This window comes from Mesoplodon bidens (genome assembly GCF_964165515.1).
Source record: "Mesoplodon bidens genome assembly, chromosome: 15".
Taxonomy (NCBI): Eukaryota; Metazoa; Chordata; class Mammalia; order Artiodactyla; family Ziphiidae; genus Mesoplodon; species Mesoplodon bidens.
In genome coordinates this window covers 63772603-63798323 of record NC_138171.1, presented here as the reverse complement: position 1 = coordinate 63798323, position 25721 = coordinate 63772603, and the positions used below count along the sequence as shown (strand labels likewise).

The following is a 25721-nucleotide window of genomic DNA, read 5'->3' as shown; positions in this document are numbered from 1 at the left end:
CTAGCACCCCTCCACCAAATATTCCTACCTTTAGTCTCTAAAGATTCACACTAAATGGCTTCTTAAAGACAACAATGACAAACTTATTACAGAGATTCTAATAGAGCCAAAACATCCATCTAATCTTACATTAAAGGGTGTTAAAATTCAGTAGCTGGACAGCATGCTACAGAGACATACATCTTTTGTGTGAGTTAAAACAGAATCCACATCTGAAATAACTTCACACAAAAAATTCCACCCAGGGTAGTATATTTATTTCCAGTGTCTTCTCCCACAACCCAACAATAAGGAGGAACTTTCCTCATCTGAAACTAAAACCTAAAAGTCAGAAAGAAAATAGCTGTATACTCACGGTTCAGGATCTAAGGTATCATTTTTCTTCTTTTCAAACTGATCCTTTGAAATTGTCCTTGTTTTTTTGGGGAGGGGGGGAAAGGAAAAATGTTAATTAACTAAATTTATCTGTTGAGTATAAACTATAGGGTCTCTGGGATATTATTCTGTAACTAGTTCTTCACATAAAAAGTAAAATGATGGTCAGCTGAAATCTCAAGTAGATGTACTAATGGCATGAACATACAACATTTAATTCTATAGAAAGCACTACCTTTTATTTTTCTCTGCCTTCCTTGGAATATTTCCTCCAAACTATCATCAGCACTTATTACAAGATTTAATTTAAGGCTAGTCAAAATACAGTGGCAAAATTATGTTGAGATTAAAACCTGTTAATTTCCAATCAAATCTATACGGTGAATGACTGCTGAATTTGACCAACACTGGTATTATCAATTCTTCTAATTACAATATTCCTTCACTGACACAAGTCAGCATGTACTTGGGGATATTTTATATTTTACTTATTCTTAAAGGGCTGAGTATTTCATTTTTGTGGTACTTTTATATATGTATATGTGAATTACTTGATTCACAGAATTATACAATCCAATTATTAATCACACAATTGGACTAAAGAATTAAATTGACAGGGGATAGAAAAATTGAATATGTAAAATTTCTGTCATTTTGGTTTATGTATCTTACAGGTGGGTATGGCTTGTTGTGCGATTGAATAAAGTAAACTTGAGTTGCAGAGTAAGTGTCCCACAGTGCTGGAAACTGCTTCGGTGGGAAGCCTTTTTGCCTTTGGGGGGATAGTCACACAGTAGACTTCCCAGAGTGGCAGGAATCATGGCAGAGTCAGGAGAAAAGAAAGACCACAAAACGCTGGTAGTCCTAGGCAGCTATGGTGGCTGGCAGGTTTTTAGGTATCTCCAGCATGTAAATGAGTTGACCATCCAATCTGTGGATTTGCTTTTGCTTTTTTCTCACCACATTCTGGCCATTTGCCTATCAAAAGTAACTCCATCAGAGGATAAGCATCAGGGAGGAAATGGTGAACTCAGTGAGGGAATGAACGAACTAACTCATGCCTGTCCATGCTGGAGCTGTGAGCAAGAGTCCAACCTCCAGAGAGGAAGGAGATACAGGTACTCGCTGGGGTCTCACCACCTGGGTTCTGTTACCTCTGCAACTTAAAGGACAGAGGTTTCAGTGGAAGATCAACTAAATGCTACAGACGGGGTATACACGCAAGACTCATTTTTGCTACTGCCAGTTAGTTCTGTGACTAGGGTTACCTGGTTTCTTAGGTGTAACTGAAAATTTACAATCTTCCCAAATGGAAGTTGACAGCCACTAGGAAAAAGCAAGTGTTTTAGAAGAAGAGATAGAGCAAGGTCAAGAGAGACCACTGAACTGCAGTGGGGGCTACAGCATCACGGTCTCAAGCAGAGGGAAGAATGTGCAAGTGGCGCTGGGATTCAGCTACAACAGCTACATTGTAAAATATGAATGTGGGTATAAGTAATATGAAAGATACACTACAGAAAAGTCACAGTGGGTGGCAGTGGTGCTTCCCTTTTAATCACGGATGAGAACAAAACAACAATTCAGAGTCACCCCCGAGAGAAATGACAGGATGGTACTTACGTCTGGGGTTGTGAAGGGTCGTCACCCAGGGTAACATTCTCCCCCTGGATCTCTGTGAAACACTTCTCACAGAAATGATACCTGTCAGCAAGAAGGCCATACTTGGGTGAACTGGTCCATCATAACACACAGCCACCCAAGCAACGAAGCCACCAATCAGAGCAGGGCAGATCACCACGACGAAGGGGGGGCGTTGTTGGTTGATTGATGGGTCAGTGAGGACAATGAAAGGAACAGGGGCAGGTGGGGAAGGGCAGGATTAGAGAACAGGGGAGGGAACAAATAGCACAGACATAAAGGTAAGACGCAAACACCAAGACAACACAGAGCAGAAAGCCAAGGCAAAGCATTGATTAGCATTCGGTCTCATTGCACACATCCCAGGCCATCATCACTAACAACGGGTTCGTCCAGCTCCAAGATGCAAATGTTTTCAAGCAGTTGTTAATACTAGAATTGCAAGGAGCCTAATTTTAGGAGTTTGGATTTTGTTATTACTTAGAGAAAACCAAATATAACTACAGGTTTTGAGATGGAAAAAATTTACTTTGAATAAAACAATCTGACAAAAGGCCTTAAAAAAGCAATTTAAACTGAAATAGCTTTTTTTCAAAATGGAAAATTTATGCTTGACAGCAATTCATAGATTTTATTTCCGGTATTAAGCCAGATCTTTAAAGGTATGAAAATGTTGAGCACTCAGAACTGGTTTTAATTTTCTCCTGTTGTTTTTCACATGTTAATCACTCAGTTAATTGGGTTACAATAGAAATGAAACCAAATCCATATTCTAGACAAACATTTAACAGAAATGCAATCGGGGTCAAAGACTTTCCAGCCATTTATCAGTAAGAATATACAGAGAAAAACTGTGATATATTGTATGAACAATACAATATATGTAAATCCATGAACAGTCTTAAAATTCAATTCTAAGCTTCAATTTAAACTTTTTGGTATTGGGACCAATCATTCACCAATCTGAGATACTCAGTGATTTCTCTAACTTGGGGACAATCCAAGTTAAGCAAATTTAGAGACTTAATATTTAAAGCACAATCTGCATTTGAGAAATTATCCATCACCCCAATTTCTTATAGTATAGAGCCTGGGCTCAAGCTATCAAATAAGAACAGTTAAAATGTTTGGAAAGGACATAAATGAGAAATCAACAAAAATGCAGGCTGATGCTGCATAAACAAGATGGGCACAAAGGAATACTGTAGAAGTAAACAAGCCGAATGAGGTGAATTACACAAGCAAAAGGGATGAGTATAAGGTACGACGGCAGCACAACAAAATGCGGTTTTAGTGCTCAAAACTACATCTACAAGATGCCAAGAGGATTAGTGTTAAAGACACTGTGACGAGACTTGGAGCGCCACACTGAACCACATGGGCAGAAGGAGATGCGGCAGCTTGCAGCTACACACAGACACAGACACACACGCACACAAACACACATGCACGCACGGCTACAAACAACTGAGATTCAGGCCACTGCCTGGCCAGTTTGTCTTCATTACCACTAAAATAGGTCCCCACAAGTTCTAATTCTAATCTTAATTAAACACATTGAGCATTCTGTCTGCTATATTTCACTGACTAAACACACATAGTGAATTAAAAGTATAAAACTTTAGAGCATGCACACATCTCAAGATTATTCAATTTTTCAGATCTGTTGATGAGGAACACGACAGATTCACTGTGTGTAGCAACTGGATTAATAAGAGTTTCTTGCTGGGACCAGTTTATTTAGACTTAATTCAATCAACAAAGTCTGCCAAGATTAAAAACGACCAGGAACAAACAGGTTAACACTGCTGTTTTTAAAAATACTTATCTCTTTCTCTGAATGAACTAGAGTAATATTCTGGCTATTCACTATTTTGTAAATATTTTTATGGAGGCTTGAAATCATGTACTAAAAGGAATTTCCATGTGTAGAAGGGCATGATCATCACTGGCAAGAAAGAATTATACTATACAAACTATAAACCAATTAAGCAGCAATCAGAACAATATGCAAAAAAAAGATACCCCTTCAACGCCAAATTGCTTCCTTTTAAAAAATGAATGAAAGTGTTCCAATTTATTATGATCAAACTCAGCCACTGTGGGCTAGCTCAAAGAGGACTACGGAACACACTGTGAAATGAAATTGCCACGGTAATTACATGTGAGTCTAAACCGTTTTAAAATCCTGGAAAAACTAAACTCTTAGCTTTTATTCAAGCAGGACATCAAGCCTAGCAACATCTGGGGAACAAGAATCATAAACCCATCATTTTCCACTGGAGGAAACTGGCCCAGAGTGAAGCACTGATGGCTGAATGGCAGCCCCTGGGGTGGCTGCGGAAACCTACGCCCTCTGTGTATAACTAACTTCCATTCCCAAGAACCTCAGGGTCAGAAACTGGGAGGGACAGTATGTCTGTCCCAGAGCAAGGCCAGAGATGTCAGAGAATCGAACCTGTTTAGGTGTAAGGGGAAAGGGAGGGGCCCCGGCCTCCCTTTAGCTCCCTTCTGATATGATGACAGCCCACCCATCTAGTCAAGTAGGCTGAAACCACTCTGGTAATCAATCAGTGGGTGACAGATGTTAATGTGAGACTTGCCCCTACCTTATACCTAGTCCAAACTTTATTCATCTTGGAAATGCACAATGGTTCAGAGATTCACTTTTCAACCATAAGAGCCTAGATGACCTTCTGCCTTACGTGAAGGAAGCAGTTTGATGAATATGGAATTATAAAGGAGAAACACTTCACATAATCTGATGATGATGTACATCTGGGTACCTAAAGTTAGCACAATGTAGCTGCAGAGTTCATCTGTAAGGGTAATTTAATGTATGGAGTAAATTTTCAAATGCAGATTGTTGTAAGTACCATATCAGTATATATAAATAACTCGGATAATAGATAATATCTATTCTTATCTATCGATAATAAACTGTTAAAGTTATAGAACAGTTTTGCCAACATGACTTACTTTCAAAATTTCAAAGTGTGGAAACAAGTGAAAATGTAACCATATACTAGCTTATCTATTAGTTTCACTTGTTTAAACGGTCTGTAGAATTTCCTATTCTAAGTGCCCAGTTTAGGACTATAACTACCAAAACAATTATTCAAAAGAACACCATGGTGTTCATAAACAGTCAAGGTTGAGAATGAAAATGTAAGTTGAAATGTCCATTGCAGAATTAGACCACTGCTTTCACAGACTCACAACGTGGTACCTCTTCCAGTTCTGTATTCCAGGAAGCACACCTTGTGAGATTCGGTTGAGCAGTATATGCTCACACTCTTAAAATGTATTATGCATAAAAGAGAACTCCTTTATTTACGTTTCTACTCTTAAGGAAAATATATTACTTTTGCTCAATAAAAATTAAGTCCTATATATAAGTAATATTGGACATTTCAGAACTTTCAAAACAATCCTTTGTTTGCACCCTATCAACAACCTCCTCTTGAGGAGGCAGTAGTGCACACTGATGCCATCCATTCTATCGAACTTGAATTGCTCTCAAGTGCAATACAGCCAAAATCTATGCAAATCAGCCGAGGCAGGGTCCAAAGGACCCAGGAACAGTGAAAAGCAACAATGAAAAGGCCCCCAAACTTAAGAGATGATGGCAAGCAATCTGCTGTCTGCTCTTCCTTCTAGACCCAAACTGTGTTGGGCACTTAGCAGTGGGGGCATTTTTCAGGGTATAGTTAATTTTAACCTGTTCTCTTAAAATTTCATAGCTGTATTTTGCACCTAACAGTTTCCAAAGCATTGTCTTATTGGAGACTGACAACTAAGGGTGTCAGGAAAGGTGTTACTATGCCCATGTCATGGACAAGAAGGTTAAGCTTGATACATTACAGAATGTGCAAAAGATCATGGGGCTAAAACTGTAAATGGAGGGGCCAGAACCTCCAGAACAACACTTGTCACTATAGGAAAGATTCCATTTGGGCCACAGTATCATTTCAAACTTTTAGTTTTAAAATGCTTCTATCAATAGAAGAGCATGCTAAGACAGAAAATGAATTCCAAATGTTAAAATATTTTCAGCAGGACAGTTGTGCTGGCTGCACTTCCAGTAGAGGTGCCTGTCCAGGGACACCCATCTTTCCCCTCAAACCAGCATTTCACTAGGATAAGTGAGCTGGACAAGGCTTAGAAATCTTGTCTTAAGATATTTTTAGGTCAACAGTTCTTTTTTTTAAAAAATAGGATTTTGATGGGAGTCGTTAATTACCTTGAATATGTTTTTTTTAAATTATTTTTTTAATTTTAATTTTTTTGGCCACACTGCATGGCTTGCAGGATTTTAGTTCCCCAACCAGGGATTGAACCCAGGCCATCGCAGTGAAAGTGCTGAGTCCTAACCACTGGACCGCCAGGGAATTCCCTAGATATTTTTTAAAAATTAAAATAATTAAAAAAAACATAATTGGAAGAAAAGTAACTGCAAAATTCCAAATTATTCAGGCCTCTGCATGTACCTTTGAAAAAATAAAAACCTATCTTCTTCAAAGTATTAGAACTTATGTAATTACTATAAGCAAACAAGATAAAAATAATCAAAACATCAAACCCTAAAGCTGACATTTAATACTTGAACCTAGAAACAAAGAACAGGCATGAAGCCTCATCTTGGTCACATAAAGAATTTAGTTGCCAATTCATAGAATGGAGGCAGTGTAACTGAACTTGACAAAGAATTACAACCTATGTTTCAAGGTAGGATGCCCTCATGCTATGGCAACATGTAGTCACTTAAAGCAATGGATACAAAATAGCTTAATTTTCAAAACAACCCCCCAAACCAGGAAGTTGTAATTAGGTAAGGGAATCAACAACAAAAATTATTTTCATTCTTCCTCTACTTAAGATAGGAGATCTATTCTTTAGCCATCTCCACATTTCAAGAGAATAGCAAATACTTCAAAAGCATACCCACCACTCACTAACTCCAAAAAGGCCACCTCATGAAGGGAGTCATTCTTAAACTCAATGAAAATACCAATCTCATTCTTACTGTGCTACCGATTAAAAAGAAAAAGTCTATGGTTTAAAATTTTTAAATGAATTAGAGCAAACACAAGTCTTTCCATCAGACTGTCCAGGCCAAATTAGCTAGGCAAATATTTACACACACATTGGTAAAATACAATGTTTCAACTTTATTATCTTAAAAAAGGCAGTCAACCTTTGTTAGAGTTACTCTCCACTTCAGACTCTTTCTCATATGGGTTACATTTTGGCTTAACACATGTACCTGATCTAACTAGTGCAGCAAGCAGTTTTGAGCTTAAAATTTTATACTATACAAGCATGCTTTTAAGTTAAGACACCATGGGCCTACCTGAGTGAGAAACAATGAAATTTTAGCCCTTTTAACGGAAACTTCAGGAGAGAAATAATGAAATGTACCCAAGCTACAATCAGACGAGCATGCCTCGTCCTAAGACCTTCTTTTTGTCCCATGATTCAAGAAACTGCTCAAGGCTTACCTATTCTGATAGCTGTAGTAGGCAGCATCGCGAGGAATTGTACACAGCTGCTTCCCGTAGCAGCACAAAGTCTGTGGGGAAAACTCATACTGCAAAAACAAAGGAGAAAATACTAAAAATATATCCCATTTACTGCCATGCAATGTTCTGTCCAATATGGAGTTAGATTTAGCTAGTAAATTATTTGTTAGTATACTGGATAGTCTTCTAATGATTCTCACATCTATTTAAAGACATTTCTGGATACAATAGGATAGAATTAGTGTCTGAGAGACTTTTTTAAAAAAAATTAATTTATTTATTTATGGCTGCCTTGGGTTTTTCGTTGCTGCGTGTGGGCTTTTTCTCTGGTTGCGGCGAGTGGGGCCTACTCTTCATTGAGTTGTGCGGGCTTCTCACTGCAGTGGCTTCTCTTGTTATGGAGCACGGGTTCTAGGCGCGCAGGCTTCAGTAGTTGTGGCACACGGGCTCAGTAGTTGTGGTTCATGGGCTCTAGAACGCAGGCTCAGTAGTTGTGGTGCACGGGCATAATTGCTCTGCGGCATGTGGGATCTTCCCAGACCAGGGCTCGAACCCGTGTCCCCTGCACTGGCAGGCGGATTCTTAACCACTGCGCCACCAGGGAAGTCCCTAGTGTCTGAGAGACATTTATTACAGATAGATGAATGGACACTGGGGCAGCCAGGAATGCTTAATCCAAGGCCTTCCCCCATAAGCACCTCTAGCTTCAATCAACTGTTTTACAAGAGACCAGACTCCATCTGGGTTCTTCTCAGTACACAGGTGTGGCCAAAATATTGAGTTTATCGTATCATCATAATACTCTTTTTGGCTGGATTAACAAGGGTAGTTCATTTTCCAGAAAAAGTTTCAACTGTACCTTGCGTCCACAGCAATATCCAAGGGATTGCATAACAGGGTCAATTTCTTGCTCAAAGACCTCTGCGAGCTTACTGCAGAACTTATAGACCCGGGATGTCTTCCGATTGTAGAGCCAGGCATTGTTGAACATGAGCCAGACGTCATCCACATACTGCCAGGGTTCCTGGTACTGCCCTGTATCCAGCTTCCGCTTGATGGTGGAAAGGTCCATGGGATTCTTCACAATGTCAAAATAATCCTGAAAGACAAAACGGTCTCAGTCTAGCATATCCCCCAAATTCCAAATGCCCATCTTATCTGGCAGCTTTATCTTAAAATAAAATTGAAGAAAGTACCAGTATAACTTCCATTTCTAATAGTGAAAAATGGGACTTGAAAAGAAAACTTCTGATCTTCCTCTGATTTTATTATCTAAAATTATAATAAATATTGTCAAGTGTGATCAAATTACTTCAAAAGCAAAGTTAAAGAAAAAATAATATTAAAAAACTTATTTAATAAAACATGTCTTATAATGTCAGATTTTAAAAATAAGATTTTGATCCACCGAATTAAAATGGTGAACATATTTATCAGACAATATGTTTTTCTAGAGATTCATTCTTGGTCCTAGCAACCAAAATGAAATTCCAAGACAAACACAAACACAAAAGCAAAAATAGTAATACTGCTAAACAGAATCTGTTGGGTCACCATGGCCTTTGCAAGAGCACCCAGGGTTTCAAAGTGAGAGGCCCATGTGTTTTATAAGTGATGTTCACCAATTACTTAAATCCATTCCTGTAGACAAAGTCTTACCCAAATATAAAGCAAGGCTACAGAGGCTGTGCGCCCCAGGGTGTGCTCCCCCCATCTCACTGCACCCCTTCCATGGACCCTGGGGCTTAACGGAACAGGGGGGAAACACATTTCAGTCAGTAAGATAAAGGTGCATTATTGTTTTGACAGAATTTTTTTTTTTTTTTCTTTGCGGTATGCGGGCCTCTCACTGCTGTGGCCTCTCCCGTTGCAGAGCACAGGCTCCGGACGTGCAGGTCCAGAGGCCATGGCCCACAGGCCCAGCCGCTCCGCGGCATGTGGGATCCCCCTGGACCGGGGCACGAACCCGTGTCCCCTGCATCGGCAGGCGGACTCTCAACCACTGCGCCACCAGGGAAGCCCCAGAAAATATTTTTTTATATTCGGGAAAAAATCTTATTTTACCCAATTTTAAGAGGTAAAATGAGTACCATGGATACTCATGAATTACAGTGGTAAAGTTATAATGTTTTTATGATATCAACTTACTGGAATTCCTAGGAGCTGGGGATCTACAGGCTGCCGAAAAGGTAGGGACTCTGGATCCTGTCGATACAGCGCTTCTAGGGTTGGCATCAGAGCCTGGCGCAACTCCTCCGGCTTAAAGACTGCAGTTAAAAAGCACAGGAAACGACGCTATTGACAAGGCACCCAGACTCTTCCTCCGTCACTTTTCAAATGGAAGCCTGGCTACTTCTGAGAAGGCCCGTATCATTTCCCTCCCAGCCATGAAGCTTCCAGGAGTCCATGGACATTCTAAAGCTACGATTCAGGGATTCTGAAAACACAGTCACACTAGAGTTTTTAAAAACTGCATTCACATCATGAGGCAGATATACCATATTGAGAAGTTTGCTTGTTCAACAAAAAGATTTCCAATGCCAAAACTTGGTTGGAACAGAAAAAACGAAGCTAACTTTCTAATCTGCCTCATTGATCAAATGGGTGGGTACAGAGCCATTTTCACAGGAAGGGGCTTTTCCTCGCCTGAGGAAACTTTTGCGTCCTTGGCTGAAGTAAACTCAAATCACCTGAAAGGCATGGTTTTGTATTACAACCTCACAAATAAATGTATACAGTAAGAGAGCCACAAAAATAAGTAGCTCTCTTATTTTCCCCAGAAGTTCTGTACTGTGTACTGTCCCCTTGCACATGTACTAGTGCCCATGTCTCCAACCTCTTGGCCCACCCATTTCCTACAATGCCTTCTGCTGTCACCAATGTAAGAACATGCACTGGCTGCCAAATACATTCAGGACAGTCACTCATACAAACCCCTCCTGAGTTCTAAGGACATTGGAAACATGCCTGTGAAGGTGACACTGAGTGTCACACACCCACTCGCTCACATACGCTCCTGCCCACAGAAAAATGAGCAGAGGCAAACACTGCAAAGAGGTTTTGATGACTTAGGTTCTAAGTGATGTGAGGTTTCCACTTTGTGGTTTTTTGAATTTTCAAAAAATTTTCTACAACAGATACGTAACAAACTGTAATTTTTAAATCAGACTAAAATACCATAAAAACCTAAAGTTCCCGTCGGGAAGTGGTATGCATTGAGTATATAGAGAGATGAAAACACTGGCTGAGAAGTTTCCAGAAACTTTATTGACATCAGAGCCAGGGAATACCCAGGTATCCTGACTGACCTCCTGAGGAAACGGCCTCCTGTGCTCCAGGACACATGGCGGTCAGCAAGCATGGGAGACACCCAGTGTAGACACTCCCATGCAGGTGCAAAGGCCTGGTCTAAGGAACAGATGTGCCCTGTGGAGCCTTGTGAAACACACACAAATCCTGCCTTCAGCTAACCCCCTTTTCTTCCAGTCTGTTTTTACAGAGATGAAGCAGCATTTGGTTTTCTTTGAATAACTCTTTATAAGAAGACAATTCTAATGCACAGAAATCTCTGGCATTCCTATATACTAATGATGAAAAATCTGAAAGTGAAATCAAGGAAACACTCCCATTTACCATTGCAACAAAAAGAATAAAATATCTAGGAATAAACCTACCTAAGGAGACAAAAGACCTGTATGCAGAAAATTATAAGACACTGAGGAAAGAAATTACAGATGATACAAATAGATGGAGAGATGTACCATGTTCTTGGATTGGAAGAATCAACATTGTGAAAATGACTCTACTACCCAAAGCAATCTACAGATTCAATGCAATCCCTATCAAACTACCACTGGCATTTTTCACAGAACTAGAACAAAAAATCTCACAATTTGTATGGAAACACAAAAGACCCCGAATAGCCAAAGCAATCTTGAGAACGAAAAATGGAGCTGAAGAATCAGGCTCCCTGACTTCAGACTATACTACAAAGCTACAGTAATCAACACAGTGTGGTACTGGCACAAAAACAGAAAGATAGATCAATGGAACAGGATAGAAAGCCCAGAGATAAACCCACGGACATATGGTCACCTTATCTTTGATAAAGGAGGCAGGAATGTACAGTGGAGAAAGGACAGTCTCTTCAATAAGTGGTGCTGGGAAAATTGGACAGGGACATGTAAAAGTATGAGATTAGATCACTCCCTAGCACCACACACAAAAATAAGCTCAAAATGGATTAAAGATCTAAATGTAAGGCCAGACACTATCACACTCTTAGAGGAAAACATAGGCAGAACACTCTGACATAAATCACAGCAAGATCCTTTTTGACCCACCTCCTAGAGGAATGGAAATAAAGACAAAAATAAACACATGGGATCTAATGAAACTTAAAAGCTTTTGCACAGCAAAGGAAACCATAAACAAGACCAAAAGACAACCCTCAGAATGGGAGAGAATATTTGCAAATGAAGCAACTGACAAAGGATTAATCTCCAAAATTTATAAGCAGCTCATGCAGCTCAATAACAAAAAAACAAACAACCCAATCCAAAAATGGGCAGAAGACCTAAATAGACATTTCTCCACAGAAGATATACAGACTGCCAACAAACACATGAAAGGATGCTCAACATCTTTACTCATTAGAGAAATGCAAATCAAAACTACAATGAGATATCATCTCACACCAGTCAGAATGGCCATCATCAAAAAATCTAGAAACAATAAATGCTGGAGAGGGTGTGGAAAAAAGGGAACACTCTTGCACTGCTGGTGGAAATGTGAATTGGTACAGCCACCATGGAGAACGGTATGGAGGTTCCTTAAAAAACTACAAATAGAACTACCATATGACCCAGCAATCCCACTACTGGGCATATACCCTGAGAAAACCATAATTCAAAAAGAGTCATGTACCAAAATGTTCATAGCAGCCCTATTTACAATAGCCCGGAGATGGAAACAACCTAAGTGTCCATCATCAGATGAATGGATAAAGAAGATGTGGCACATATATACAATGGAATATTACTCAGCCATAAAAAGAAACGAAATTGAGCTATTTGTAATGAGGTGGATGGACCTAGAGTCTGTCATACAGAGTGAAGTAAGTCAGAAAGAGAAAGACAAATACTGTATGCTGACACATATATATGGAATTTAAGAAAAAAAAAAGGCATGAAGAACATAGGGGTAAGACAGGAATAAAGACACAGACCTACTAGAGAATGGACTTGAGGATATGGGGAGGGGGAAGGGTAAGCTGTGACAAAGCGAAAGAGCGGCATGGACATATATACACTACCAAATGTAAGGTAGATAGCTAGTGGGAAGCAGCTGCATAGCACAGGGAGATCAGCTCGGTGCTTTGTGACCGCCTGGAGGGGTGGGATAGGGAGGGCGGGAGGGAGACGCAAAAGGGAGGGGATATGGGAACATATGTATATGTATAACTGATTAAATTTGTTAAATAAAAAAAAAAAGAAGAAGAAAATTCGTTAGTTAATCAACAGCTTTTTTATTCTTCTAGACCAGGGGTCGCAAACCACAACCCACAGGCCCAATCTGGCCAGCTGCCTGCCTTTGTATGGGCCTGAGAGCTAACAATGGTTTTTAAGGTTTTTAATGGTTAGGGGAAAAAAAGAATGCTATTTCATGATACGTGAATTATACAAAATCACTTTTTAGTCTGACAAAATAAAGCTTTATTAGAACACAACCGTCCTTGTTGTGCAGGTGTCCATGGCTGCTTTTGCACCACAAGGCAGGGCTCAGCAGCTGCAACAGAAACCTTATGACACACAAAGCCTAAAAGATGCACTACCTGGTGGCCCTAGACAGCCTTCTGATGCCCTACTCCAGACCATCTTGTCTTCCAGTGCTGATCAAAACTAACATGGCCTTACATGTATCTCACTTTGGATGACCGTTCATTCATTCACTAAACAGTTAATACCTATGCCAAGGAGAAGTCATTTTCAAACTCCTGTCTTTAACAACCACACTGATGTAATAAGACTCCAAGTGAGTGGAAGTAGCAGTCAGAAGCTGTATTTGAAACAAGTTCTCTGCCACTGATTAGTGTGGTGTGCTATGAGCAAGTCACTCCACTTCTCTGGCTCAAAACCTTCTCAGGACCATCAGGTGGGGACCACATCAGCAGTCCCCAAAGCATGGCCCACAGATACCTTAGGGACCCTCATGCAGTCTAATATGGTAGCCACCAGCCATATGTGGCTACTTGAATCAAAATGAATTAATATTAAATAAAATTTAAAATTCACTTCCTCAGGCACACTTGTCACATGCCAAGTACTTAGGAGCCACATGTGGCTGGTGACTGCCATAACAAGAAAGTGCAGATATACAACATTTCCATCGCTGCAGAAAGTGCAGATATACAACATTTCCATCTAGCACTGCCCTAGGTCTTTTCTAGGGGTCTGTGAAATCTATTTCCATGATATAAAACAATTTTCATGATACACTAAATTGTCATTTACCTTTTGCACTGTGTGCTGACATTCACACAGATGGGGCAAAAACAAACAGTGAATAAAATCACTAGCACTGCAGCATGACCAGGCAACAGCTCCAAACTCGACTTCATGGTCACCCTGTTCTTTGCTGCTGCTGTGCATACACAGGAAAAAACGTCACCTGCACTTACAAGTGTCCTTGATGAACGAGTCAAAATTCTTACTTTTATTAAATCTCAGCCCTTGGCTACACGTCTTTTATTCTGTACGACAAATTGGGAAGCTGTCATAAAGCACTTCTGCTGCATGCAGTGGTTGTCTTGAGAGAAAGCACTTGTGTGAGTGTTGAGTTGAGAGCTGAAGTAACTGCTTTTCTTCATGAAACACACAAAACTAGAAAGAATGGCTGATAGACAAGTTACCGTTACTCAGATCTGGGTATGAGACAGACATTTGCTCAAAAATGAACGAAGTATGCCAGTTATAGTTACTTCCAGGACAACTGACGCTATTTGTTACCAACGATAAAATTTTGACTTGCATCAAAAATTAGAATTTTGAAAAAAAAAAAATTAGAATTTTGAAAAACCTGTATCATGACACATGAGCTTGACAGCTTGTCAGAGTTTACACGACTTTCTGAAGAGACTCATAGTGATATTAATAAATGTGATTTTTAAAAATATCACATAATGAAGCATGTCAACATTTGGAAGATGAGCATAACTCAGTGAGCCAAATTCCCAGATGACCAAAGGATAGTGTTACAAAAAAATCATGCAATGGCAAAAGATCCATTCAAAGTACAAGACGGACAATGGATTCTAACGCCACAGAGTATGAGAAATTCAGGGCTATGGATTCACATTTCCCACTGCAACTAGCCTTTAAGAAACTTCTACTTGTTGAGTTTTGGTGTAGTATCAAAAAAGAAAATTTCCACAATGACCTGAAAAGACTACTAAAATACTCTTCTCTTTATTAACTACTAATCTGAGTGGGTCTGGATTCTCTTCATGTACTTCAACCAAACAGAATACAACAGCAAAGGCAGAGGCAGATATGAGAATCCAGCTGTGTTCACTTAACTCTCCGAGTAACAAAATTGTAAAACACAATGTGATCACTCCAACTATTTCTGTTTGGGAAATTATTTTTCATTAAAATGTGTTATTTATGGGTGCCATGTAACAGATTTATTTTTAAATAAATATTTAAAAAGACATCTAATAGAGTAAATAGTGATAGATGATCCATACAAACAAAAACTTCTCTGGGATCCTCGACTTTTAGGAGTATAAAGAGGTCTGAGACCAAAACCTTAAGGCCTGCTGTCCTCTATGATCTCCAGGGTCTCTTCCAGCAGCAAAACTATACGGTATCAGCCTTTCTAACACTCTTCTGCCGTCTTTCCTAACTGGATCACCTGCAGCCCTGAACTACCTGAGCCCCATCTCACATTCCTAACGGTCACCTGACAATTTGCTGACACCCTTACCTCCGTACTTTGGACACATCTCAAATAGATTCTATCCAACCTCCACCGTGAGCCTGACTCATCCTGCTTATTTCAGAACCCAAAGTATCTTCACTTACCTGCCGCCCTCCCTCTTCCTGCTGCACTAGTCACTGGGTTCTACTCTCCCACCCCCTGACTTTGGGTACTTACTTTCCTATCTGTATCAGCAGAAACCTACAAACTTCAGCGCATAGGGTTGCCATAGTGATAATTTCCCTAACATCAAGCTTCCGGTCATCTTCCTGCTGGAGCCCATCAGTGGTTGTCCACGGCATGCCGAGTAAAGCCAGCACCACCCCAGACAGGCGGCTCATGGGCTGCCCCTCAGAGCCCTGGTCGCTTCTTGTTCCTACCACAGACTCCTGTGGGCTCACACCATGGAGTTCAGCTCACTGTCACCATTTCTAAAACTTGCGGAATGGCAGGCAAGAAGGATAAAAGAAGGGATGGAATTCTTTTTCTGCTTTAGCTTTTAATCCACAGAATGCAATCCCAACACAATGGAAAAGCAGCACCATCCGGTAAGTTTATGAGAACATGACCTACTTTTTTTGCGAGGCTGAGAAGGAGAAGTGGACTGCGAGGCTGTCCCGTTGGTGCTATTCTCTTCTTCCTCTTTAGCTTCGATTTTCACTTCAGGTTTCTTTTCATCCACTTCCATTGGCTCCGACTTCTGCTCTGTTGTGTCTGTTTCTTCTTTAACTTGAGAAGATCCTTGTAAGTCCTCTTCCATCATCTTGAGAAAAACAAAATTACAGACAATGATAATATGAATATGAAAGACCTTTATTCTAACTCAGCCTTATTGGAAGGCTCTTAAAAATCTCTATGGGCTTGTTAAAACCTTTCCCAAGTCAGAGCTGCATTGATCATTCCTTTTCTCTCCCACAAGAAGGGGTGGAGTGCCTGTTCAGTCACTTCAGTACAGCACCAGTGCATTACAGTCCTAAAAATTTTTAAATTTTTACATGCTAGAGTGCTTAAAAAACTTGTATACACATTGTATACACCATTAACTGCTCAATAGTTTTACATATATTTCTACTTTGGAACAAGAAGTGCCTCGAAAATTGTGGGAAGGATCAGAAATTCAACTGCTCAGAGGGCGAGGCAGGTGAAGCTAATGACAACAGCAGGAGCTGTGGTGTGAGGCCGCGGGGAGCAGTGGACACTCTTGGCAAACTAGAGAGCTCACGACCCATGTAAGAGCCACAGCTGGTGCTCCCACCTAGACCGCTGCCCCACAGGAACGGAAGCACAGTGCTGGCAGAGCTTCTCATTTTTCAAGAAAAGCCAGAAATCTAGAGTTTTATTTGTAATTTCCCATTTTAAAAATAATTGTGTGGGCCAAACAAAACACATTTATAGGCTGGATTCAGCCCACGGTCTGTCAGTTTCCAACTTCTGCTACAGGTTAATTAGTAAAAGAACACACCTTTTGTGCAGTCTAACTCTGCAGAAATATAAATGAATGAAGGATGGCAATGAAAAAGTTGCTGGATGATTTAAACATTTAAAATACAAGCCAGTGCTCTTCACTTCTGGCAAAATAAAATAAACCCATACCTCGTATCTAAAAATAAATAACCAATCTGTTTTTAATCTCTTTCCAACTTGAACCACAATCGAACAGGATACTGAAACGGAAAGCAGGGGCATCCACGGTGGACGCCTGGTGCCTCCCCCGAGGACACCTCAGTGATGCTCCTGTGCGCAGTACATCTATTCACTCCCAGGAATGGCACCTACCGCAGCCCCAGGCTCTGCCTTGGGTTCACTGGCATCGGGCTCGGTGTCCTCGGTCTTGACCTCAGCCTTCATTTCCAGCATTGGTACATCGGGTCCTGGCTGCTGGGAGTTGGTTTCGGCGCTGGCCACTGAGGATGGAGTGGGGACCCTGTTATCAATGCTGGCTGCTGCCTGGGAAAGCTGTGGAGAAACCAAAATCATTTATCTCTGTAAACAATATAAATGATCTTAAACCCTGATGGTCACCCAACACACAGTTTCGCATTAATCTTTCTCAATACTAATCTAATAGGCACCCCTATTTGAGAGAACTGAAGAATAAGCATTAAAATGGGAGTTCCAGAGAAGTCAAAATCAGGCAGAAACACAACTGACTTCTTGCCAACAATGCAGAGATGGAAGAGCAGAGCTTCCTACCTTTTGACAGAAAGTTCTTTTCTGGGAATTCTCTACCTAAGTCACAGAACCTCCTATTTTAAATTTAATTCCTTCCAACAATGACGTTAATGGTTATGGTAAAGGCTGAATAATAAGTATATAAGTATATATGCTGTAGAAAGGGGAATAAAGTATCTATATGGAATAAGAATGTATAACTAGCCTGTTAATTATAGGAACAGTGGTGGAGGAGTAAACAAACATTAAGAGAAGGAATCCCAGAAAGAATTCTAAATTTTCAAAGATTTACCCAATGGAGTTTTAAGTAAACAAACAAAAGAAAACATAAAATTACAAAGGGATCTTACTTAGAGATAAGAAATATAAAGTAAGGATCAATAAGCACAGTCCCTATGGAGAAATACAAACAGTAATGTCATCTTGGGGTTTCTGTTGGGGTTAATTTTGACATTTTATAAATAAATATCCTCAGTTCCCACAAATAAAAGATAATGTATTTTAGGGGGAAGAAGGTTTTTAAGTTAGACTGATAAGAAAACAGACACTAAGATTCTGGTGAGAACTGGGAGAAGAATGTGGAGGTGAACAGAAGCAGCCTCAGGCCCCTGTGTCAGTGGGGACAGCCCAGTCTAGGAGAGCACTGGACTGGGTGCTGCCAGCAGAGCATGAGACATGGGACACAGGACGTGGTGTGACCCTGCCACCTTCACCTCCCAGGAAGAATGGGTAAATCTAAGCCACAGAAGTGTTAACCTGAGCATGCCATTTTGTCATGAAAAAGAAAGGGCTTCCAGCTGGAAAACAAGGCTGATGGGCAAGGTCAAAGTACATACAACTAGGAACTTGACTTGTTTACCAAATCCTCATCACCACTAAAACTCAGAAGATGTCAATCTAGGACAGATAATGGGGGACAATACTGCTCCTATGGACAGACAGCTTAAAAATTCTACGGAGGACCCATGTATGAGTTCTTTTAGTTGTTGATTTCTACAAACTGATTTAATTGGGGAAGATAATCATAAATCATGTCCTGCCTAACAGCCTTTGGAGCCAATGCTGGAAACAAAACAGATACTTTTTGCAACTGCACCAAGACCTGCAGTGATTTCATGACAGATTTTTTTTTTTTATGGGCAAGTTCTCATCTAAGAGTCTTGGCCAGAAGACGACAGGCCGAGGGGCTCACCGGTGTGCCAGGAGGCTGGGTGTGCACAGGTGTCGGCTGCTGCTGTGACGACTGAGGGGTGGCCACGGACGGAGGCTGGACTGGGGTCTGAGGCTGTGGGGTCACCTGGGCCTGGGCTGCCGCCTGGACTGTAGGGGTGCTCTGGGTTTGGCTGGCACTGGGCACTGAGCCGGGAGTCGGGGTGGGAGTCTGCCCGGAAGACGACACAGGAGTTGATGGCTGGGTGGGAGCTGCTGGCTGGGGAGGAGTCATCCCAGGTGCCGCCGGATGCTGAAGAGACGGCATGCCTGCGGCCGTGGAAGCAGGAGGTGGAGTCTGGTGTAACGGTGACTGTGTCACTGGTGGGCAAGGCAGCTGGCTGGCCTGGGGCCCAAGCATGTTCAGAGGGTTAGGAAGAGCAGCACCAGGCACCTGTCCCTAACAGATGGAACAGAGTACATTAAAATTATTTCCCCCATTTGAAAATGTGGCAATAGACTTCAAAGACTTAAATGTATGAAAATCTAATCATGGTTTCTTGATGAGGTCTGCTGACTGCACAGGAATATTCCATTTGTAAAAAGTCATCGATCTGCACATTTATAGTAATGTGCACTTGTTTCTCATGCTTTGATTTATTAAGTGTGGAAATCTCTGGCTTAAACAAACACATATACACTCCACTTACTACCTTCGTGCTCCATAATATCCACCCACAGCTTAGACCACTGGAAAAGGTATTCGTCTTTTTTAAAAAAATGAGTTATGGAAACACTGAAATGTTTCACTACAGTGGTTCTCAACTAGATACATGTTTCAGAATTATTTGTGGACCAATTAAAAATCTATTCTGAATCACTGGTCTAGAGCAGGGATCTGCAAACTATGTAGAGTCCATGACCAAATCCAGCTAGCTACTGGTTTCTGTCAATAAAGTTTTACTGGCAGGCAGCTTCGCCCATTCACTCATATGTGAATGTGCACGTCTACCATTGCCTTGGCGCCACAACAGTGGAGCAGAGCAGTTCAAACAGAGACCCCATGACCCACCAAGCTGAAAATATTTACAGGACAAACCTGATAACCCCCGTCTGGAGCAACGAAATTTATGGAAATTAATAATTAATTAATAAGTATTTAGTGAGTGAATCTAATGTAGTCACTGCCTTTTATTCAATGTTACTTCATGTTAAAAAATTAAATAATGAAGTTTATCTTTTGGGGGAAGACTTGGCCTGTTTTAAACACATGTACATTTGTATACAGCAGCAATCTGGTGTACTCTAGCAATTAACAAAAGGGGGGAAAAGGCAGTAAAATGAATGGAAAATAGTTCTCACCAGCATTAGACTGAATAATTAAAAACACATTCAATAAGAAGAGAACTACTCAAATGATCCAGTTAGTCGGACTTCACCTGGGCAGTTCAGACAGACAGACAACAAGATACAAAGACCAAATCATTAAGAGTGAACTCATGGGACCTTTCCTCACTCCCTCTTTAAAATCCAGTGTCTCTCAGGATCACACGTGAAACTCAGAATTTACAATGCACGAACAAAAACCAAGAAAATGACAACTAAAAACCCCAAAACCAAAACAAAAGCACACAAACCAAAAAACCATAATCCATTCCATTTTTGTATGAATTTCACCCCAAGATGGTATGACTAATTCCAAACAAGGTAACAATAACGGAACAGAACAGGGAAAAAAGAAAAATCAAGAGATGCTATAGCACATGAAATGCTTTGTCTAGAATTCTAATTTCTGTGAACTGGGACATGCTGAGGTCAGTGGGAAGCTGGGGCTATATCACTGTAGGTGGCTCACAGCCCCAACGTGAACAGTACCTGTGACACGCTGGCCTGGGCCGCTGGCTGCCCCATGCCCACGCTGTTCACATTCAGCGCCCCGCTGGAGGATGGGAACTGGTTCTGTGGCAGAAACTGGTTCTGGGCAGGCGCCTGGGCCATCATGTTGTTGGCGTGTGTACCCATCATGTTCGGAGGCTGAGGCATTCGGGAAGGAGAAATGGCCATCTAAAAGACAATAAGCGTTACTGAGAGTTCAGAGGGCTTCAAGGGCCTGAGTCTTCAAGGTAAACTAGAAGAGGCAGAAATCTTCAAATCCTCCTCCCTTGCAGGAAGGGACCCACCACTCACTAAGACCTTCTGGCTCCCAGGCACTCTGCATGCTTTTCATGCAAGGTCTCTAATCAGCCAGCTTCACACTGTCCTCTGAACAGAAACCAATAGTATGCTATAGTTTAAAGTTCAGAATATGCCTTTTATGAGTTCTCTGAAGCGTTTAGAAGGCAGCCGCAGGAGAGGAAGTTCTGAGAGTCAACAGACACTGACAAATCCCTCTCAGCCACATATGTGAGGCTGCCAACCCCATCTTCCAACAAGGTCACAGGTGCCTATGATTTGTCATTTCAATAAAAGTAAGTAATGGTCAAATAATTCTTGTGGTAATAAGGACACAGAGAGAGAAAGAGAAATATGAAGAAAATAAAGCATAATTCAAATCCAAAGGAACAAGTACCACAGGATTCCCAGACGATCTACAAGTTTCCTGCTGAGAGAATTTTCCTTATTCGAGCAAGGCCTTATCAGCACAGCTGAGGCAAACAAAAAAAGCACTTACCCCTGGAACGGAGCCCATGCTGTTCATCGGGACAGAGTGGTTCATGGGGGACGATGCGCGAGGTCCCATGGGAGCTTGTGGCAACTGTACATTCCCCAAGGATATTGGGTTAAATGAATTCATCCCTGTAAATGTACCCACAACGGTTCATTAGGAAAATCACTCACAGGAAAACAGAATGACAACTCACCAAATAAAACTCTAAGCCAAATAAGATGGAACACACACACAACATATACAACTGAAAGGAAATCACTCAGTTAATCAGAAAAGATGGTTAAATAACAGACTCTTCATATCCAGAAAAGATGGCACCAATGCAGTGGTGGTGAGGGTGACAGGATGGGGTGGGTGGCAGGGCAGCATGAGCACAGGAAGGCAGAAAGTCAGGTAAGCCATGAGCACACAAGGCTGGGGCAGTGCTCGGCACTGAAGCATCCAAGCGACAAAGTAGATGGGGGGAGCGTGGGAAGGCGCTCCCACCATCTACAGAGGAGGTCAGCTAAGGCCAGGGCACCCGTTTGAGCCAACCCCTCAGAGCCTTCTGGAGCACCTGACTCCCATCTCCTCTCCTGCAGGAAGCCTGTTCCCATCACTCCAGGCCTCCCAGCCCTTTGGCTGGGTTTACATTTATTGTTAGAATCTGGGGTAAGACTCAAAATATGGTTTTAATTTTGCAAGCACATTAAGCATTTAGAAAGTGCCCAAGGGTTGGTAGTTCTCAACCTCAGCCTCCTCTCCATAGACTGGAAAGATCTCACTTTCACAGCTACCTTGGCCTTTCCAGAGGTGCCACAGAATGAATGACACCTCACTAGCTGCCACGCGTCTCCAGACCACGAGTCTCTCTCTTTGTAATTTCCCACAATATTCTGTAAACTCTGAGCTCAACATAAATGCTGGTTCAATAAGTCTTAGGCCCGACACTGGCACTTAACAGAATCCTTGAGGCGCTGCCTTAACACTGTGTAGCATGAGAGGCCATCAAACAACATGTGCCTCCCTCAGCACCACTAAAAAATGTCACCCTAAGTAACCAGCACAGGCCCAGGGCTTTCCAGGAAGCCTATAATACAAAAATGTTCCACTCTCCTTGAGGGTTTTATTAAAAAGAGAAGATTTTATTAAATAAAAGATGTACAAAGAAATGGCACCATAGAAAGTCCCTCTTTACAGACCCAGACAGGTCGGTAAGCGGGGCATGTGAGCACGTCCCTAGAAAACGCCTTCCACTCTGCTCAACAGCCACCTCCTCAGATCCCAAAGCAGCAGAGCCTTCCAAGTCATCCCCGACACAGCACTCAGCCACTTTCCTAAGGCTCCATTTCTCTGACTTCGTGATTTCTTTCACCCTTCATATCTAGTCCACCTAAACAAGTCCCTGAAAAGTTTCCTCCACATCAGTTTATCTCTCAGGTCTTTTTTAGTACGCAGTACGATCACCATGGCTTTTAAAATCACCTCTTCTCCCCTCTTAAACTACTCTACACACAGCAGCAAGGCCTTGCTTTGGAATCTTCTGGATAATGTCACCACCTATTTCACAACCTGTAAAAACATCCTACTGTTCAAGTCTCAATTTGACAAGAGCCGTAAAAGCTTTGAAATGACCCTCACCCCCAAACTCCCAAACTAAAATGACTGCTTCAACAACCACCAATAAAAAGACTGCCAGTAGCACAGCCTGATGAGGGTTCTCTGAGCACAAACCCTCCTCGGCCAGCCGCAAGCCATGGCACCTGTGCTCACAGGGCCCAGAGCAGTCCCCACTTTCCTCACCTCACCACCACCCCCACAGTGCTCCTGCCCCAGGATGGGCATGATGCTCAGAAATGTTCTGAAATGTTTCTTTCCCCAACCTACAATACAATGCTTTTTTTTTGGAGACTCTTCCTAAGAATAATGTCTTCTCTTGCCCATCAAAAAAAAAAAAAAAAAAGGGCTTCCCTGGTGGCGCAGTGGTTGAGAGTCCGCCTGCCGATGCAGGGGACACGGGTTCGTGCCCCGGTCCAGGAAGATCCCACATGCCACGGAGCGGCTAGGCCCGTGAGCCATGGCTGCTGAGCCTGCATGTCCGGAGCCTGTGCTCTGCAACGGGAGAGGCCACAACAGTGAGAGGCCCGTGTACCGCCAAAAAAAAAAAAAAAAAAAAAAGTTAACTCCTACTTCTGGTCTCCTTGGAGAGCTTTCCTATGATCTTCAAACTTTCAAATGCAACAGATATTCATACTACCTGTGGACATGAACTCTGCTCATCAGCAAAAATGAATGGAAGGAATAAGAGGAGGAGCTACAAAGAAATACAGAGGGAAGAGGACAAACCAATAAACTTTGTGGATGTAGAATATTAAACCAAAATATGATTCACAACAACAGTTAAATACCTTGAGAAACCTGCATGCGATTCACTGGCAGAGGCATGGGCCCATCTATAATGGCAGGAAAAAAAATGGGTTATTTAAAATAATCCTTGGGACTTCCCTGGTGGTCCAGTGGTTAAGAATCCACCTTCCAACGCAGGGGACGGGACGCGGGTTTGATCCTCGGTTGGGGAACTAAATTCCCACACGCCGCAGGGCAACTAAGCCCGCACACTTTAACTACTGAACACGCGGGCCACAACTAGAGAGCCCACGCACCACAACTAGAGAGAAGCTCGCGCGCTGCAACAAGGAGCCCACATGCCGCAGCAGAGGATCCCGCATGCTACAATGAAGATCCCAACGAAGATTCCGTGTGCCGCAACTACGCAGCCAAAAATAAAATAAATAAATAATAATAATAAAAAGTTTAACTTAATAAAATAATCTTTCAAACTTAAAGAGAAAACCAGGTCCAAAAGTGCTGTGCATTCTGATGCCAGCACACCCGCCTTTCCATGAGAAAGACTCATTGTCTGAACACAGGCCACTGCAGAAGGTCACAGCCACTACCACAGTTTTTCACAGCATAGGCTTCTGGAGAATATAATTCTATATGCTTAGAAATACACACCAAATGCAGAAGGAAAAACAAGGAAACAGACTAAGGGCTGGAAATAAAGTCCTTACTTGGAGGTCTCACAGGCTGTGCCTGTGGTATCCCAGGAGGCTGTGTCCCGGGGGCTGGTAAGGCTGGCTGGTTACCCAAGATGCCTTGTTTGTGTAAACGCGATCTCCGTTTTTCTTCTAGTTCTTTTTGTATCTTGTAGATTTTCTCTGCTAGTAAGTGATAGTACTCATCCTAAAAAGCAGTAACATTCAACACTAGTTATTTGTAAATAAAAAAATGATCTGGTTTTGTATGTTCTAACAAACTAATGAACTTTAAATTAAGTACATTGGCACAGGTAAACATTCAGCACTCCTGATAAACCAGTGCCCAGTGATGTTACAGGAGTTATCAGATAGGAGGTACTGAGTGCTCATTACATTCATTCCACAGCTGAACCTCTTCTTGGACACTCACTGACACTGGCAATAACACAGACAAGCGCTGTGAACACTGCCACTATAAAGAACACCCACGGATTAAAAAAATTTTATATACCTCATTTACCGCTGTAGTGGAGACATCTGTACTCTGTAGTTACAGAACAAGAGAGTTGTACAGGGACCTCATGTCTTAACTGGGAAGTCTCCCTGGTCAGTGCCCTCAAGTGATGAGTCTACCACACTAACAGATGTCCCCATTTCCAGACAATAAGGCAGACAGATGCAGTTACAGCTCCCATAGGTGCTGTGCATGGCTAGAACACAAATGGCAACCTACCCTGCTGTTGGCAGACTCATACATGTCCCCTTCCACTTTCTTAGCATAGGCCACCAGGTTCTCCATGCGGCGATCCTTCAGGGCTGCAGGGTCAGGTGTTGGGAAGATGGCTTGGACACTGAAAAGACAACACACACTCTCAATCTACTTTCAATACAATGTCTGTCCTGCCACTTTATAGGTGACACGGAAAGAGAAGAAACAATCGTCTACCTATGGGCGCAATACACTGCTGATAGAAACCCCCAATCTCTCTCGCCTAGTTCATGAATACACAAATGAAGTCGCTCTCTGGAGATAATACTGACCTGTCAATTTATCTACAAGTGAAACACACCCATATTTTGCTATTAACAATAAGTGCTGGACCATTCAAAATTCTCATTTTGAATTCCTAATTTTTAAACTACTTATTATAAAAACTTTTGATTAAAATAATGAAGGAGAAAACAAATCTCCAAGGG

At 41.7% G+C, this 25721-nt stretch overlaps 1 protein-coding gene across 1 annotated transcript in view; it reads right to left on the bottom strand.

Moving 5' to 3' along the window:
* The window catches only part of CREBBP (CREB binding lysine acetyltransferase), a 135043-nt gene that overhangs the window by 18114 nt on the left and 91208 nt on the right, over positions 1-25721 (bottom strand). The window contains exons 9-21 of the mRNA XM_081257023.1: positions 25258-25375; positions 24558-24729; positions 23892-23936; positions 21508-21632; positions 20712-20900; positions 18880-19296; positions 17292-17471; positions 16089-16278; positions 9684-9802; positions 8395-8634; positions 7515-7603; positions 1996-2076; positions 356-412 (exon numbers count right to left, since the gene is read on the bottom strand). Coding sequence (XP_081113149.1) covers positions 356-412; positions 1996-2076; positions 7515-7603; positions 8395-8634; positions 9684-9802; positions 16089-16278; positions 17292-17471; positions 18880-19296; positions 20712-20900; positions 21508-21632; positions 23892-23936; positions 24558-24729; positions 25258-25375 — 2022 coding nt within the window. The remainder of the gene's footprint in view (positions 1-355; positions 413-1995; positions 2077-7514; positions 7604-8394; positions 8635-9683; positions 9803-16088; positions 16279-17291; positions 17472-18879; positions 19297-20711; positions 20901-21507; positions 21633-23891; positions 23937-24557; positions 24730-25257; positions 25376-25721) is intronic.